This window comes from Bombus vosnesenskii, unplaced genomic scaffold (assembly GCF_011952255.1).
Source record: "Bombus vosnesenskii isolate JDL3184/JDL3185 unplaced genomic scaffold, Bvos_JDL3184-5_v1.1 scf7180000013272, whole genome shotgun sequence".
Lineage (NCBI taxonomy): Eukaryota > Metazoa > Arthropoda > Insecta > Hymenoptera > Apidae > Bombus > Bombus vosnesenskii.
Window position 1 is genome coordinate 5,808,477 of NW_022882930.1, and position 18,560 is coordinate 5,827,036.

The 18,560-nt window shown below is 38.9% G+C and overlaps 1 protein-coding gene across 1 annotated transcript in view; it reads left to right on the forward strand.

The window, feature by feature from the left end:
* The first annotated feature begins 2,787 nt into the window (after positions 1–2,787).
* Positions 2,788–18,560, forward strand: part of LOC117231418 (ecdysone-inducible protein E75) — a 218,998-nt gene continuing 203,225 nt past the window's right edge. The window contains exon 1 of the mRNA XM_033489853.1: positions 2,788–3,101. Within this exon, the coding sequence (XP_033345744.1) occupies positions 2,909–3,101 (193 nt within the window). The 5' untranslated portion in view covers positions 2,788–2,908. The remainder of the gene's footprint in view (positions 3,102–18,560) is intronic.

Below are 18,560 nucleotides of genomic sequence, written 5' to 3' on the forward strand. Positions count from 1 at the left end.
GCAATCGTCTCCCTCGGTTGTGTAGTACGCATCAGCCACGCACACGCGCCTAGGTCAACCGTGGGTGGCACGGTTAGCTCTGTCTGCTCCTCTGCAACCCCTACTATCCCATTAGCGCAAGTTCGTTTGCACTTGTAGACGACACGCGCGGTTTAAACGTTCGGATACGCTCTTGTAGCATATATACGAATATTGTCTTCATATTTGCTCTCCTATCGTAATTGCGGGCATCTCTATCGCATATTTAAAAAGACGTTCGCGTGTTGTTCGCTGCGACGCACTTGTCGCGTTCCGCCGGGTATCTGTCTTTCGTACGAATGCTGTAGTCCTTCGTGTAGTTCGCGCGCTATGAATGCGCACGCGCCGCGGGACTCGTCCCAGCGTACACGCGCGCGCGAATGAAATTCAAGAGGGTAGGTGTGATGGAAGGTTTGGCCTCTCATTTGCTTCCGGCTGAGAGAGTGTGCATATACGTGTGCTTTCTTGTCTCTGTCTAATCCGATCAAGGAAACGAAAGAGAGCAGAAGGGATAGACAAAGATAGGGATAATGACCGAAAAAGTTAACGCAAGAGAAAAGGCAGAAACAAATGAAAATAAAGATATCGTGAAAGAAAGAGGTAACGAGCGAGACAGCGTTATCACGAAAGAGGGAGAGTAGTAGCGACCAGAACAAGGAAGGGCAATAGACGAAACCGAAGAGGAGAAAGAATAGGGAGCTGGCACGCGTGAAATAAAGACAGAGAGCGGCGCGGCAGTGTGTGCGCACCGGGAGATCGTGTTACGTGGCGTAGTGTGGGGTCGTATCGCGAAGCAGCCGCTTTATATACGTGCGCTGTCAGTGCACGCGGATAGCGCGCTGGAACGTCGAACGCTATAGGTCGAACCATGCTCGCTTGCCACAGGCTATAGGCTATCCATAGGGGCGCGATAAAGAGCGAAATAGAGAGCGAGAAGGGGCGAGAAACTAAGGGAGACGGAATCTATGTAGAACGAAGACGAACATACGCACAGAAGGAGACGGAGGGAGATAGACAGAGGGCGAGAATGAAACGGAGATAATACCGAGAGAGAGATATCGGGCGTGAGGGAGATATCTAGATGAAGGAAGAGAGAGAAACAAGAGCGCTTATGCACCGCTGAATCCACCGCGGCCTGCCGCACTCTCACTTTCGCCGGCGCCGATGACGGTTCTCGTCGTCGTCGGCTCACTGCCGTCTGTGCTCCAACCACCGACTTTTTTTTTCGTTTGACCGTGAGTGTGACACGTAACGCACTAATCCACGCGCCTTTCAACGAAGAGTGTCTCGATAAAGAAAGAGCGAGATAAAGTGTGGAGCATAGAGGGCGCGCTCTCGTAATGATCTCCCGCGTTTGTCTCGTCCACGTGATCGATCGTATCGATTATCGATCGAAGTGAGAGAAACGACACGGCCGCGAGTCGCGTACACAGTTCGTAATCGAAGCTAGTCGACTTGTCGCGAGACTGAACGGAATCACGTTGCTTTTTGATTTACCTCGTGATGAAACTCGAGTAGGGGTTGACGCTCTTGGAGACCTTCGCGACGATAAACCGCGGTCAACCGTGGAGGTGGATCTCGATCGCTGTCTTCGTCTCGGCCGTATATATTAAGGGTGACAGAGGAAAACCGAGAGTACTCGAAAAGAGGGGGAGAGTAACTCTCTGGCACGAAAGCGGGAGCGAGAAAGCAGAAGGGAGGAGGACGCTGCGTGGGTGGTGGGAGAGAGGGAAAGGTCGGCGGTGGCTCGCGAGGGACTGACTACTCGTATTCCGAGGACTGTTGTTTTCGACGAACTGCTAAGAAACGCTCTCGTCCACGCGGACCGGTCTTACGTGTATTCTCCCTTTACGCAGTCTCGCATCGTACGATAACGACTAGTTGTGAGACCAAGATCTATCAGTGATACTTGAATGTTCAGTCGAACGCGATCGGAATTGTGTCTCGCACGTGTTATTCGATATTGTGAAACGTTAAACGTGTGACATCTGTCGACACGTTGGAGGTTATGAATGGGGATATTTCAACCGAATTTCGAACAAGTGATTCACTACTGTTTTTTAGTAACTAATAGAACTGGATTGTAAATGTGTTTACATACATGCATCCAAGAGACGGCGTATTGTGTTGAAATATTACATCAGTGATTTTCCAACGGACTGTGTATCTTGAAGGATATTCCAAAGGACACTCGCTCGAAGGACACGTGCTATGAGGAACCAGAAATTGTGACAAATCTCCGAGATATTTGAAAGTGGACAGTGACTGGAATTTTTCTGTGGCACTAGGATACGTCGCGTTTGTATTTCTATGGATCGATTTTCCTGGATGATCGCGGTCTCTTCGGTGAAACGTGATCGCTAGTCATTAGCGTGGAGATAGAACGCGCGGCGCGCGTAAAGTGAGTGATTAGTTCGGAGTGTCGCCGCGAGGGCTTCCGCTGCAGGTGTCACGCCGTCGCAAGACATTGACCGTGACATTCGAGAGACATCCGCACGGAGATACGGTGAAACATAGCCACAAACGAGGTGAATCAGTTAGTGACTGAATTATTATTCTAGTGCACGCGTTTTTTCTTTTATTCCTTTTACGATATACTGTGTGACCAAGTATACCAAGCCTCGATTTTGCTAACTCGTCCACGAGTTTGATTTTGATCGTCATCCATGTGCCTGCGTGTTTCGTGAATGAAGCCGATCGTAACGGTTGTTTGCGAAAGATTTTTAAGTGCAATCCCGTGACCCGCGGCCGCGGGTGAAATATATTAAACGTGGCTCACACGGCAAGGGACAGGGCCGCCGAACTTCAGGCGGAAGTAAGGAGCGCGATCAGGGTTCTTCATGGCTGGTGCCCTAGGCCGCCCCAGGGTCACCGCGGTGACACGGTCCTGATGTCACCACAGACTCAGATGCGAGGAAATCATAGAAACGGAGGACCAACTCAGCAACCACCGCCAGCCACTGTCGTAGTCAGTTCAACGTCCAGTATGAGACCACCGCCACCGCCACCGCCCCCCAGGGCTAGAGCCTCCAACGAGGGCAAAGGCCACCACGAAGAACCGACCAGCTCCATTCCCGATCTCGGTGAGCTATACATTCTTTTCCTTCCTTTTGTTCTTTTATTTTAAGGTTATATTTTCTGTTGGATGATTAAGGAAAGTTATTATGTAAGTCTTTGGACTATGGAGCAAAGTATTAAAATCTCGAACATGGATAGTCTCTTTATTTTATTACTACGTCTAGGGAAAGTGAAATAGTTTCTCGAAGGTTAGAAATACTTTTTAAACGATAGATAGAAAAAGTATGTTGCATATTTCATTTTGGAATAGGCTAATGGCGAATATCTCTTGTAACTTGTTACAACATTGCAGCAGTCCATGTTAAACACGGATTTTTCATTGTCGAGAGTTTATTTCGCTCTTAATAAAAATGCACGAAAAATGGTGATTAAGTTTGGATTTTGAGCCTTTCTCACTTATCGAAATCTGCAGAAATGGATAATTTCGTTTGATATAATTAATCTGCTTTTTTTAACGATATCATGGCGTCTTTTACAGTGACGTTTGCAAAAATATCGATAATATTTAGGGTTCAGATGGTAGATCGTCACGATTACGATCGTTTTTTATTATGCTATCGAATATTCGTAATACATCATATCGTGTGCGTAAAAAATAGGGTAATTTTATCACGATTATCTACTCTTAACGATCGAGTCGATTGGTCCCTGAGCGAGCAGATTTTAGATTCATTATAATGCTTAAATCTCGGCATCGGACCTTGAACTTTAACTTGAATTTACGTGGTCTATCCGTGTACCAGTTAATAGCAGAAATTCTGTTCTTTTCAACGTTCTGTTTCAAAATTATAAGACTCGATAAACAAGAAATGACAAATTGTGGGAGTGATTGGAAGTTCTTGAATAGTGAATATTTTAATTTAATTTCTTATAAATATTACGATATGAGACAAGTAACGATACGATTAATTTAATCTGCTCTATCTTTGGATTCTTCAAATTCATTTCGATATGTTAAACGAATTTACAAGGAAATTAAAACCAGCGATCGAAAGATAACAATCGTAGTATCGTGTACTCGAATGGAACAATCCATGTAGATACCATAAGCACACAGTGTATAATGACGAAGAATCATTTACTGAAACGAATGTTACCCAATGAGGTTTCGAATAGCTAAAAATTTCCATTACCCTTCCCAACTCAAGTCTCTGCTTCAAACACATAAAATAAATATACATTACATCAAAATAAATATACATTACCTCTTTCTATTTTCGTTACATATACCTCTCCGACCTTCAAATATTCCCCTCAGGAAAAACTTGTCTTTTCATCCTTCAAAAAGAAGCAAGGCACTGTCCATTCACCTTGTGACAAATTCGAAGTAAATTGCTATTGCCTGCTTGAATCAGAAACACGAGATTTTCCTCGTTTGATCAAGTTACAGGAACATAATTTACAAGCGAGAATAAGAAAGATGTTACATGAAGTTTCATTGTCGATGGAGTACAGAATTTGCTATATTTCAAATTAATTGAGAATTTTGCTAAATATCGGTAACCAAATTATTAATCTTCCATAGGCGAAAATATTTTTTCACAGGCAACCTGGATCGTTTATACCGAAATCTAATCCTTTTTACTGTTTTACACTTCTCAAACTTCCTGCTAAATTATATAATTATACAATATAATTATATAATTATATAAACATAGATTATGTCTGTAATACCATTTTCAATAAAAAATTAAAACTCTTATGGAAATAATTTAAATCGTGAACGATTCAATTTGCTTACGCAAAGTTAATTTGTTATATCAGTTCTTGCCGTAATTAATTTCCGTATTTTATTATAATCCTGCACAGGGATGTTTCCCCCTTCCCCCTGGTATTCGTAGAAACTGTTCGCGTACCGATCAGTGTACTATGTTTAGTGTTTACGTCTGTACGTTTCATTAACGATAAGCACCGCTAAGCGCTATCGTCTGCGCTGTTCGTGACGACCGGACGTTTGTGTAACGCGAAGGCCGAACTCGTAGGAGATCCGGGCAGAGAAAGTTGACAGCAGCGCGACGCTGCAAAGCTCGATCGAGCCATTTCGTGCCTAAAAATAAGTTTTTCATCTCTTGGACGGAGTAAAAGCCTCCCTCTTACCGCTATCCGGTGTGTATACGCTTTTACTCCGAATATATCGGCGGTCGTGGCGTGTAAGCAAACACTGATACTCGTGGTTTTACCCTGCGGATGCACGAGCTTTTCTATTTCCTTCTTTTCTTCTTGTATTTTTCCTCTGTTCTCTTTTTTTTTATGTTTCGGTTAAATCACAACGGGAGGGGAGAGGGCGATGTAACCTCTTTGTCGAGCGTCGTGATTTTCACGTGTAATGTGGTGTCTGCGTATAGGGTGAACAGATGAAGGTTTGTCTGTGGGGATTTGGTAGATTTCATAGGGAGAACGATGAGGTACGACGTTGGAGTTTAGGTTAGGTTTGTAATTGATAGGGGTGTGGTGTCGGTGAAATATGGTTGTTTCTTTGGAACAAATGATTTTGTATGATTAACCCTTCGTGGAAAGGGTTAGACGATATTTCACTCTAGGATTTCTTTGAAGCGAATCTTTAGTTTTTATTCGTAAACGTAGCAGAGCTTTGGCTCGATGAAAGATTGTATAATATAATAGGCATTACTTTAGGAAGTATCTCAGAATTTTCCCAGATTTTTTGACGGTCTATAAAAGCAGAAAAATTAGGGCACGAACAATTCGGTTTGCCTAAGGGGAGGGAATAAATTTGATTGTAATAATTGTAACGAAATACGTATAATAATTAGAGAGTATGCGTAGCGTCATAGTATGATAAAATGATAGTGTGTAGCTTTGGTTTTTTAATAATTCAATTCATCACCTCCGTCCATTCAGAGAAGCATCGTTTTGCTAAACAAATTATAAAGACCGACATAAATCACACATTCCTAATTCCTCCATCGCTTGAGCATTTTTCTCTTGCAAGAGAGGTACTCGGTGTTCTCGGCGAGCAGCATGATTGATACTCGTTTTTACGCGTTGTATACAAACGAACTTTGTTAAACAGAGTCGAATCACTCGAATGCACGTGCACTTGAGCGACATAAAATCTTGTTATTCTCGAAAGTCGAGCCTCGCGAGACAGGAACGCGTTTTACAACCTCTCTTATGTTCGTTATTAATTCAAAATAAATTGGCAACAAGCTGGTAAAGGCAAACGCACCGCCGGAGAAACTGCGACCGAAGGTGAATTGGAAAATGAAAGTAAATCGATGGAGTGGTTCAATAGACACGTTGTTGGAGCGAGGACTTGAGACGAACCGCGTTACGGGGGCTTCGTCCCCTGAAAGCTAATATCTGACCTGCTTGATAATCGATAATCGATCCGTGGTCGATGAACAGAGGCCTCCTTGCTGACGAAACAATCTGCATAAGGCGAACTGCTCGATTCGCGGCTGCTTTATTGATTCAGACGGCACAACCTACGAACAACAAAAAGTCAGAGATATTGCATTCTATCCGTTAATTATACGCCATTCGCGTTTCTACGTAATTATGAAGCATTATCATTTTGTGATCATAACAATTTACTGCCATGGAATCAGTAATTTGAAATAATTCCCTTGTAAAACATTTTTGACTGCTTAATATGGAAAGTTGATTGTAGGTTATTTTAAAATTCTGTCTAGTATTTTAAGGATTTTATTTAGTATTTTAGGAATTTTATTAGGGTTTCTAAACATTTTATTTGGAAGTTAGACCTATTGTGGGCAGGAATTTAGGAGGTTTTATTTGTAATTTTAGAAATTGTATTTATTTTATTCAACGTTCAAGGTATTTTTAAAAAGAAATTCATTATTTTCTATAATATATTTTAGTGAAATTTTGTATCTTTTTTTTTATAGAAGATCAAGTCATTTATCGTTATTGAATAATATTGAATAATATAGTCCTTAAAATATGAGAAATATAAAATAAACCGTGACAAATGTAAAGCAGTACAAAATTATAATTTTTGGTATATCGAATCAAATAGTCCATAGAGTTTCGTTTCGAATTCACATCGATTTATCATTAATCGAAAGTGAGTGAAACTATTTGAGTATGCTGGATGCCTGTTTGAACTTGTGTATAATATTAATCTCACAAGTATCTCGGTCCCGTTGGAAATTTAAATAACAAACAGTTTCGGCATGGAAGATCAACCGGTTTGTTAAGATGACGACCTCGATATGCAAATACAATTTAAGCCATCGACATGTCGCGTTTAATGTCAGGGTCGTTGATCTATTGATCGTAGGATTGACAAAAAATCAATTACGATTTGCACATTCTAATCTACATATGTACATCAATTCGTTTCTTTCGTTATATATCGACCAATAAAATCAACGATACATACCGATACAATTCGTTTAATATGAACAATACTAGTTTCTTCTTTTTACTAATTTTTCCATTTTGAAATCCCAAAGAAACTGAAATTCGCTAAGACGTCATTCATTTTCATGCCGATGTCGATAATGTTAAATATAATGTAATATAAATTCAGTTTTTTTCATTTTAAGTGCCTGAAGAAAATAAAGTTTTATGGGCCATAGATACATTTTATAATAATTTTCAAAAATTACAATGGTAATGATACAAATTATACAAATATATAAATTAAATATCTGTTTATTTTTAATTCCTAAAGAAACTAATGTTTGCAAACACCATGGGAAATACATAAAAAATATAGAAACAGTTTAAAAGTAATTAAATACAGTGTAGCATAATGCTAGTTAAAAATTGTAAGGCAATTTTATTCGATCAAAAACAAAATTTCTGCTTGTTTCTATAAAAATTCGGAGCTAATTTCGAATTTTACAAATTCATTTGGGAAAGCCAGGGGATGAAAGTTCCTGTTCGCACTACTTCACGATACTCCATGTGCACGACAGGTTGTCGGGCTTGATTTTTGCTCTGATAAACGGCGGTCTGTGGCAGTTGAGAAAATACGACATTCGTTTCCATGACATTGAACGGGTGGCACGTTATCACAGCTACGATGACGTAGCTGATAAAGGTAGTGGATTCCACGAGCGTCGAGGGTTTAGGGTTCGAACGAATCCAGTTGCTACTGTTGAGAACGTGGTGAGAACGTGAAAAACCGTTTTCTACGAATCAAAAAATCGTTTTCTATAAATCAATCGCTCGGGGAACGATTTGGAGAATTGTAAAATTCTTAAAATTTCAAAACGATGTTAATCAGTCCGTGACGTATTCACCAAAACGATTCTTGCTATTTCTTATTTTCTTATTTCCTAGTTTGCAAACTTTATATTTGCATAAAAGACTGTTCAGAATGGTTTACATGTTTAATTAACGCTTAATTAACGTACTAGAGTCATTCGAATTACGAATCTTTCGATTCGTTTGATGCTTGATTTAACGTTATCAGTGTCGAAAGATAAAGAATACAAAACGTGCCGTGGCCTCGTTATCCGCTCTCGCTTTTGAAAAATGTGTGTTAATGATGTTTGCATTAGACGACGAGATACATTCAATTTTTAGATCACTATGTGTGTTAAGCGTTATTTTTCGAACTTTGACAGTGTATATCGACAAATAGAGGGAATTATCGAATTATATGGAACAGTAACTTTTCCAAGCTTTTCCATATTCGTTGTTAGGTTAATCATCGTCTACAAAAATATTATTTGTATTCTATTGTATCTCAGAAGGCATCGTTGTTTTGATCGAACGCTGTATTGTCTGATAAAAGGAAAATTAGAGGCATTTGTTTCACTTAACATGCGTATCAGTTTTCCTTGGTTTCGTGAGAATTGCTTATGACAATAGTCAGTGGCTTTTCACGATCTGTGCTAATCTTTCGACGAAGGAAAAAAGAGTCAATCTCTGTGCTTGCTCTAAATATAGATTCGACGAGATGACGCGAGTGCCGTGACCTTGGCCATGAGAAATTCCGGAAAGCGCGCCGAAAACCCGCTGATACGTTTCATCGCGGAGGTGCCCGCATATTGTATTAATAATGAATGTTCCGTCTCATTTAAAATGCCATTTTTCTTTCCACTCTTCAACCTATTCAATGACCCTTTTTACTCGAATTCTTCGAGCAAGTTCCATTCCTCTAATCAGCAAAATAAAACGTCATTTTTTTTTTAATCAGAAATATAAAATTTTGGTTTGATGGGATTGTTAGTAAATGGGAAGTTAAAGTATTACAATAGAAGTTTTTATGGAGGATATTGCAATTTTTTTTCTGTCGATTTATATTATCGAATGTTTGTTTCTTTAAGATTCTGTTTCTTTCTTCAAATAGTAGGGGAAAAGAATTTCTAGAATTTTCCTCATTTCTATCTTTTCCTCCATCTGGATTCTAGACTTTTATCAAGTTTGAAGAAACAAAACTATTTATAGCATCATAGTATATCATAGAAATATTTTGTGTCTATGATTTCTGTAAAGTCTATTACTTTAATATAACTCTTTCGAAATACTTCTACTTTTTTTTTAATTTGCCATTATCTTTATTATTAAGCGTTGGAAGTTCTTCGAGTTATTTTTCGCTTCAATTATCTTCTATACAAACGTTGGATCCGCAAATTCGATATTCGTATCTTACAAACAAATAACCCAAATTATTTTCAACGAGTACTTAAAACATATGCGCCCCTTTCTATCTCTATTTCGATAACTCGAAAAACTATTCATTTATCAATTAATATTCCAATACATATATACTGTATACCTATATTCCAATCTTCTTGTGTTTAAAACCACACATTTTCCAAATGCCAATATTTTTTTTCGGATCACTTTACGAAACAGCCAATATGCACACCGTTTGGCTATAAATTATGCACGCGCGCTTTATGCAAACCAAATTATATACGCGTATCGTCATCAGCCGAGTCGAAGCGAGGACGAGCACTAGTGGGTTTGTTTGCGCGAACCGCAGACGGGAAAACAACGCAGCGGATTTCGTTTCGCGGTAGTCGGAGTACAGGCAGCTTTATTTGTATTGCAAAGAATGCAGGTAGACACGATGGGGGCGGCGGAGGCGGCAGTCGCGATGTTGATTTTGACTGGGCTAAATCGGCGTTTTAAAATAGTCCCCGGTGTTATCGTGGCTCCGTATTATCGGCTGACTGGAGGCCAAGGCCTGCTGACGTGTATTCCCCGATTCGACTAACCTAACAGAGAAAGAGACAGAGAGAGAGAGAGAGTTTTGCGATGATTCTAGGTTCCGTTGTACAGTGACCTGGAGAGCGACATCTCGTGAACAAAATTCAACATTTCGACTTTAATTTCCTACGAAGATTCTATAAGATGATCGATGAGGCACAGTTTTTTGCTTTTTTACGCGAAGACGACAAGCAAAAGCTGAAGCCCCCTTTTCTTCATTTTGTAATTTTTCTGTTAGTCGCTGACGCGAGAAGAAGAATCTGCTATATAAATTAGGGAAATTTTATATGAACAATAGTACAATTAATTTCGTAAAAATATTTCAACTTCTTCGACTAATCTATGTGTACAATTGAACGGGACGTATTTTCCAAAAATCTGTCACGTGTTCAAAGCGAATTCCAATATATCGCAGTTATTACATTGCATTAAAGTTGAGAGGAACGTTTCGTGGAACAATTATCATCTTTCTTCCTAACATTTTGCTTGGAAACATACAAAAAGTTCGGCGGAAAAAATTTGTCTGGGTCGATTTAAAAATAGTTTAAAGCTCCTCGGTTCCGTAGAGTTCAATGTCAGACTGAATAGGCTGATACCCAGAGGGTGCGAACCGCTGCGTTTCGCAACGTGTACCATGGGCGCAGACACCCTTCAGTCCTCGTTTCAAGATGCGTCCGTGTGCGTGCATTTGCTACTACATGCACGCAGCACGTGCGCGTCAAGTGCGTGCAGCATTGTCGCTCGTATGCATCATGCACGCCAGTGGTTTGCAAACTTTCCGTTTCGAAATTCCACCCCTATAAATCTACAATTTTCATTGAGCGTATTACGTGCAAATCTATTTTCTAGCTCTCTAATCGCTTTACGCATTGAATTGTAATCCTCGTTTGATTTCTGCATATTTTCCTACTCATATATTTATGTAATATTTTATCATTTGGATTTTTTCACTTGACTTTTACGTTCTTGTATATTTGATGTTGTTATTCGTTTGAGAGTAAATGCGAGAAGCAATAAAATAAGGAATGGAAAGTCTCGCATAAATTTTCTGCCGTATCTTTCTAGGAAGAAAACGTCAGTCCCTAAAAAGTTGGTAGATCGGAAGAAGGGTCACGGCTCGAAAAGTGGCTACGCCGTCGTGTTAACTGATAAGCAGAGCAAATATTTTTAGGGCCCCCGTGTCTTTATCTCTGCCCTCGGAATCGTTGGAACCTGTTCGTTCTCGAAAAAAGTTTCAGCCGATCCATTTTCGGTTCCTCCCTCTGGAAGATTTTTCTAATCTCTTCTTTTTTCTCTATCTATACCATTCCAGGAAATCGAAATTATTTGATAAACGCCATCAACAAATATCGGAGAAAGTTTAATAATTCCATACGTGTTAATCGTCTCTCACCAATGGTTACATTTGAAAAAAGGCAAATCGCGAGCTTTTTATTGTCACGAAAGGAGATTAAAAAAAGGTTGGTAATTTTGTACACGTTGATCATTTTTCTTCGGTAGTCCAATTCAGAAAAAAAGGAACTGCGAGTTTTTATTACGAGCAAGGGGGTGGTCGCGATTAATTAATGCATCGTGTAACGTGGATCGACAGGGTCACAGAGAAGCGTGCCAACCGTCCAGACATACCCCCCTTCCCTTTCCCTTCCTTCTACCCCCGCTAGGTCATTTTTTTTCACCGGTCGAATAGCTGTCCCACACACGGTAATTTACAGAATGATCCCAACTAGAAAAAAATATGGCAAAGTCGCGGCGGATAGGCGATAATATGGGAGCACGTCGATGTTGAAGGCTTCAGGTTCAAGGGTAGAATGCATCGGGCTAATTACTTGTTGCGTGGCGTGTATCTCGGCGATCTTTCTCGACCAGACAGCTAGTTTGTCGGATCGTTATTCGTCTCTTGTAATTTATACGTTGTTTCCTTCTTCGTCCTATGTCAGAACGCAGATGAATATATCTCATATATTTTGCTGCTCTAATTAGTATTAATTATTCAATCATATCATTTGTTTGTAATTTTCTTCTAATATCTTTATCTTTTTTTATCACAAATGGTTTATAAATAGATAGATACGTAAATGTTGATTCATTTTTCAAAGAAAAATTCAATATTTTATTATCTATTTGTACTTATATTCTCATAGCTTGAACACGCGTGTCACACCACACACACATATAAATCCTATCAGAGCCGTTGATAGAACGCAGATAATTATGTGTATTCATAACTCTATGAAGAACTTAAATACGAGATTTGTCTCATTTACTAGGTATCGCAATGAGTGCATGCATTTGGATATTTCCTATATTTTTATGAATGTGACAATATCTTCAGAATACGTACCAAGCCAAAGAGTACTCGTTATAATATTTAGTAGATGACACAAATCTTTGTTTAAGTCGTATTTATTTATTTATCCTTCTAAAAGTATGGATTTGCATAAATATCTGTAATCATGCATTCCGGATATTTCCGTATTCTTAAATTTCGCATAAACGCGCAGAAATTAATCCATCCGTCGTATAATAGTCAAATAATAAGTTTCCATTTTCTAGTCGAAAAATTAAAAAATCCACGATACTTACAACCCCAAATTGTTAAATTCGCCAAATAATTGAAAATTTATAATTTCCTAACCAACAAACAAGAGGTACACAATCTATGAAATTTTTACACGATTCGAGAGAACTCGCTCGAAATTCCTGGCCTCCGATTGTGCGTCAGTGAATCGGTATTTCTCGAAGTAATTAGTGACTTTAAATGTCCTTCTTTCATTTCCCCCGAGCCCATTGTCTGACTAGTTCTGCTCCGTTTCAAGCGACACGCCGCGCCGAGACACCCTGTACGCACGAACACGCTTAAGCGAACGCGACTTCACGTACGAGCGTTTGGCCTCCCTTTCATCCTCCACCATTATTGTCTGCCCTTTTTCTCTGTCCTCTTCCATTCTTTATACGTCGCCCTCGACATCTCTTCTTTTCTCGTGCCGACGCGTGTCTGTCTGGCTCTCTTCTCTTCTCTTCTTTTAGCGACGAGAAAGGGAAAGGGAAGCGACAGGGCTCCTCCACGGCACGGTGGTGGAAACGCATTCGTCGGAATGAAAGATTTTTCACCCCTTCAGCCAGCTTGGCCGTCTCTTTGAGTCTTAACTCGATCTTAATTGCCGCTCGGTGAATGGGATTGCGGGACTTCGGAAATCGAGAAAAAAGCTTTTTTCTCGTTCACCAGACGATGCAGACTGTGGTTAATGTTATTGAGGAGTTTCAAGGAATCGAGTGTCTTTTAGTATTTTTAATAGGGTTTCATACAATGTATGAAGTAAAAGTCCTTCTTCGCATCGAACAAACGACGCAGTCTGTGGTTAACGTTATTCAGGAATTCCAAGGAATTTTTCTGAATATTTTTTCGTACGGTTAATTGCGCTTTTATTTGCGATTATACGAGTAATATTTAGATGAAAATTCATGAAGGTGAAAGTACTGGTAAAATTAAATTTCGTTACCGCAATTATGTAGGATATCGATCTTAAAAAATTTAATAATATACAGGGTGGTTAGTAACTGTTGGTACAAGCGAAAAGGGGGTGATTCTACGCGAAAAAAGAAGTCGAAAATATAGAATAAAAATTTGTCGTTTGAGGCTTTGTTTTCGAGAAAATCGACTTTGAATTTTCGCTCGGTACGCGTGCGGCACGTTATAACGGATCTCACTGTAGATCGTTGTCTCGATGCAAAAATTAAAAAAAAAAAATTTAAAAAAAATTTTTATTCTATATTTTCGACTTCTTTTTTCGCGTAGAATCACCCCCTTTCCGCTTGTACCACCAGTTATCAACCACCCTGTATATAGGTATTATTTCGTTTCGAGGGAAAAATCAAAACGAATTTGTGGCTTTTTAATCGAAACGCCAGTATAACGTCTGTTTTAATGTAAATTTAAGAGCGTTGCTTTATGTATTTTTATTTATTGAATCTTGTTTTTCACGTTTTTAACAAACTGCCGGAATCTGACATTCTCCTACCTATATTGTAATTCGTTTCAAACAGGCATCGTTACAAATGCGTTACAAAATGTAACAGACATGCGAAAATATCGCGAAATTTAACAAGTTTTATTACGAATATTTAAAAATTCACATGTCATACGTGTGAAGAAAGAAACGTTTGAAATTCATAATCCCTCCAATAAATATTGTTCCTTTTTTACAAATATATAATTCGTCTTCCTATCCCCCGCCCCCTAAAAAATACTATGCGGGACACGCTGCAATTAGCAGAAAAATCTCGTTAATAAATTTCATGTTAAACGATAATACGAGTTGGAAAATTAAGTTTGTAACATTCCCTAAATACAGAATTAACTTAATTGCGAACGGTAGATCAAAGATCAAGCATTATACTGTACAATTAGTTGGCAAACGAGTTTCATCGAGTCTTTCTTTGGTAGGTGACGGTCGTGTAGCGACAGAGATCTCTTGATTCCGGGCTTGTCAGCACCGGATATTTCAAGTGCGACGTAAATCCATCGTATAATTATTGTTTCTTGAAACGGGCCGACCACTTCGGCCCGTCTCGTCGGAACGTCTGAATGCGTCAATCGTGACGGCATTGTTCGTTCAATGAAAGCGATAGAATGGTGGCGAGAGCAATGCTCCTCGAGAGAGTGCATCGGCGAAGTGCACCGCCTTGACCCTGCCTCTGTTGCACCGCTCTTGATTCCATGGCCCAATTTAAAGCGGATCCGAGACTACATTTTCAAAACAACCTCCTCTCGATCTTTCGTTCTTCTATAATCTATCCCTCTTAATCAGAGGAGAAAGAAGAAAACGACCGTTGTTTATAGAAGATTTTATTTAAATGTACATCCCCGTTCAAAAGTTTGCACCACTCTTTTAAACGAAATAAATTTTCTCGTAAGCGTTTACGAGGAATCAGTATATCATGATAATTATAAATATCATTTCCAGATATAATTAATTACAATTTCAATGCTATAAAACAGCGTTGTATCGTAAAATATTTATTTATTTAAGGAAGTCATTATTTCCCTTGAAATCCTAACACGCGTTGAACTTTTACCCAAAAGTATATAAGAGAAGTTCAAATTTGCATTCTTTTATGTCACGATGACTGTATAGCTTTCTTTCGTTTCTGTTTGTTTGTGGTATAACATTGTAAATATACTGAGACGAATATATATATACGGTTAACGATACAGTTGTTATACAGTAGTATATAAAATCGAAGATTCGTGGTATCTAAATATGACACAGAGCGTATCGTGTAAATTTTATTCCTCTTTTTTATGACATTTTTTTAAGTGGAACTATTTCTTTGAAGTTTTATAGGCGAAAGTTCAAGGTAAGGGACGATGTCTTTTCCAAAGCGGGATCATGTTGAAAACAAGGTTTTAAAAAACGTGAAGTTTTTAGTGCTTGAGTCACGTGGTGCTTGAAATGCAGCAGGCGCGGTAAAAACTTCTTAAGCTTTTTTTTTCCTCCCTATGTTTTCCTTTCCGTGAATTTATGAAAAAAATTGACAGCATATGGAATTAAATTTTTTATATAAAATTTATGGATATAATCTCTGTGGGATTCTTAAAAAATTAAATAAAATAAATTCTTGTTTACCATCAAAAGCAGGTTGTGTAATGTTGCACGATCTCAAAAAGACGTAATCGTAGTATCATTAAGCTCTCATACCAGATATTCTATCAAAAATAAATTTTGCAATCGTGTTATCATTTTTAATTTATCAACCGTTTATCACTCGCGTATTATGCATAAACAACGAACAAGTATCTGATTGCAGATCTTTACTAATTATAATGTAGTATAATATATAATTTAATAAATATATAATATGATTGTATTTACGTATGAAAAAGTTATGCAGAACGAAGATGAACAGATAAACTGCAGATTGCTTCTAATTCTTTTCATTTATTTTAGAATTCCAGACAGTTTCTTCCCTTATTTCTTCGCTTTGAATGTGGCTGCATTAAAAGAGAGAAAAGATTAGTGCATAAAATAACGAAGCGAGAAAAAGTGTAGGGGAACAGGCATCTGAGGAACGATAATCAACGGTCGAGACAGAAGAATTCGAGGCGTATAGTAGTTGTTATCAGTCAAGGCCAAATGATAGGAAACTTCGCTTTTATGTAGTTTCATTTCATCGAACGACTCGATCGTTTTAATTTTTCTCTCTTCGTATTTTAGTTGTAATTCCACGAAGAAATTTTTTCAAATTTTCTGACATTTAAAAATACTTTATTTCGATTTCGAATTCGAAGAATTATAGAAATAGACAGGCTGATTTTAATCCGTCCTCGGCCGAAGGATAGACGGCCGTAAATTTGGACAAATTTGAAATTCTCCGAAAAGAAACCGAAAGTGCATTTTCCTGAGTGCCTTTTTCATTTCTTTTATTCAAGAGCAGATACAGATATAGGTGTAGACGTAATTTACGTATCCTACAATATTGCGGATTTATTTTGAAAAGTCGCAATACTTGCCAATTTTTGGACAATCCGTGTGACACGGATGTACGTTTTGTATGAAATTTTTTTCTACGTCTTTTGTTTTCTACGTATATATGTAGATTTGTTATCAATTTTACCAATGGCCTCCTACAAAAATGATCATGCCATGTTTCATTTAATTATTCAACGAGAATTAATCTACCACCATATACCTTATACTTGTTCAAATAAAATCGCATCGAAGGAAATAAACAAACAAAATTCGACGAAGAAAACTGGATAAATTATTGCATACTGTGTTACAAAAATCCTCAATTCTCGTTCAGTGCCAATATTTCACCCCATGCTCTACTACAAAAATTCTCATCTTAGATCAAGATTATCAATCAGAATCCATCTACTGCCAAATTGCTTGTATTTATTTTTATCGAAGTGTATCATCCCATCAGGAGGAAACTAGAAGAAAGAATTTCTTGAAGGGACCTCGGATGTATCGATATCTACTTCTTGTCATTTATCTGCAACTTTCTTCGCCCTACTCTCTATTACAGAGAAACCTCACTAATCTCACTCGACGTCGTATTTCGTATACGATAATACAGTATATATGCAAATGTGTTATTGTATTAGTTTGCTGGTAAAATATTGAACTAGTGGAAAACTACACCGACTCGATGACAATGACTGAGAAAATCAGCGTGGACCGACAGGAACGAGAGTTCGAAAGTACCACGGTCCGCGAAGTATTACCTAACGTTCTACGCGTTTTCTCCTTTCTGAAAGACATATCGTTATGCACACAGGTGCAGTTGATGCGACGTTAAAATCTATATAACGAAAAAATAATAACAAAATAGAAAAATTAACGAAAGAAGAATGGACAAGACTCTACAGCGGAGGAACCTAACAATTTGGACGTTTAGCTGTAACGTCGCTAAACGTAAAAGACATTATTGTCGGTTGTGCCAGCGCAGAAACGGAACGTTGCTGACGGAAAACGCGTCGGGTCGGCGTAGCGCGATTCCGCCAGCTCCACCCGCTCGAATAGAGGCGCGCGCGCTTGCAAACCGACGCCAGTGGAAAGGGTGACCATACGAAGAGTTCAGTGTCTCGCAATGACCCCTGTTCGCTCGGCAGTGCAAGGCAAGGGGGAATGACCTAGTCCCCTTGCTCGCTTGCTACCGCTGCTGGTACGCTCCTGTCGCGCCGCAACCCGTTTCACCTTCGCGTCACGTCGACATTGCGGTTCGTCATCCCCAGAGGGAGGCACGATTCCTCTTTTCTCGGAACTTACACGCCACCACCCTCTTAACTTCCTCCTTCCATCGGCCTTGCCTCTTGCCTTCGATTGATCATCTGGCCGTGCACTTTTCGTTCTGTTGATAAATTATACGGATTAAATAAACGATAGACGTTTAGGGGTACGTGTGATGTTTTAGGATGATTTGATTGAGAAGGTGGGTAAGAGGGTATGGGATTGCCGTGCCTAGTGGCCGTTGAAGCGGGGATCGGTTAGATGGAAGTTTATGAGATTGGGGTTTGTTCAGTTAATATGATATAAAAATTGAATCGTCTTGGTTGAACGTGGTTTAGTACATACGCGACCGCTTGTAATTATTCTTCGTTCCTTTCTTTTTTTATTTCCTTCTAATTCTATATTATTTTCAGCCTATTATTTTTTTAACAAGCTAAATAATGGTCTCTTGCTATTGGTAGTATATACGATTCTTTATTGGGTTAAGAAACACTGTTTTGGTTACTATATTGGTTAGAAATTATCGTAGTCCTTGTCAGTTACTCAGGAAATGTCCATCGACTAGTCGTTGGAATA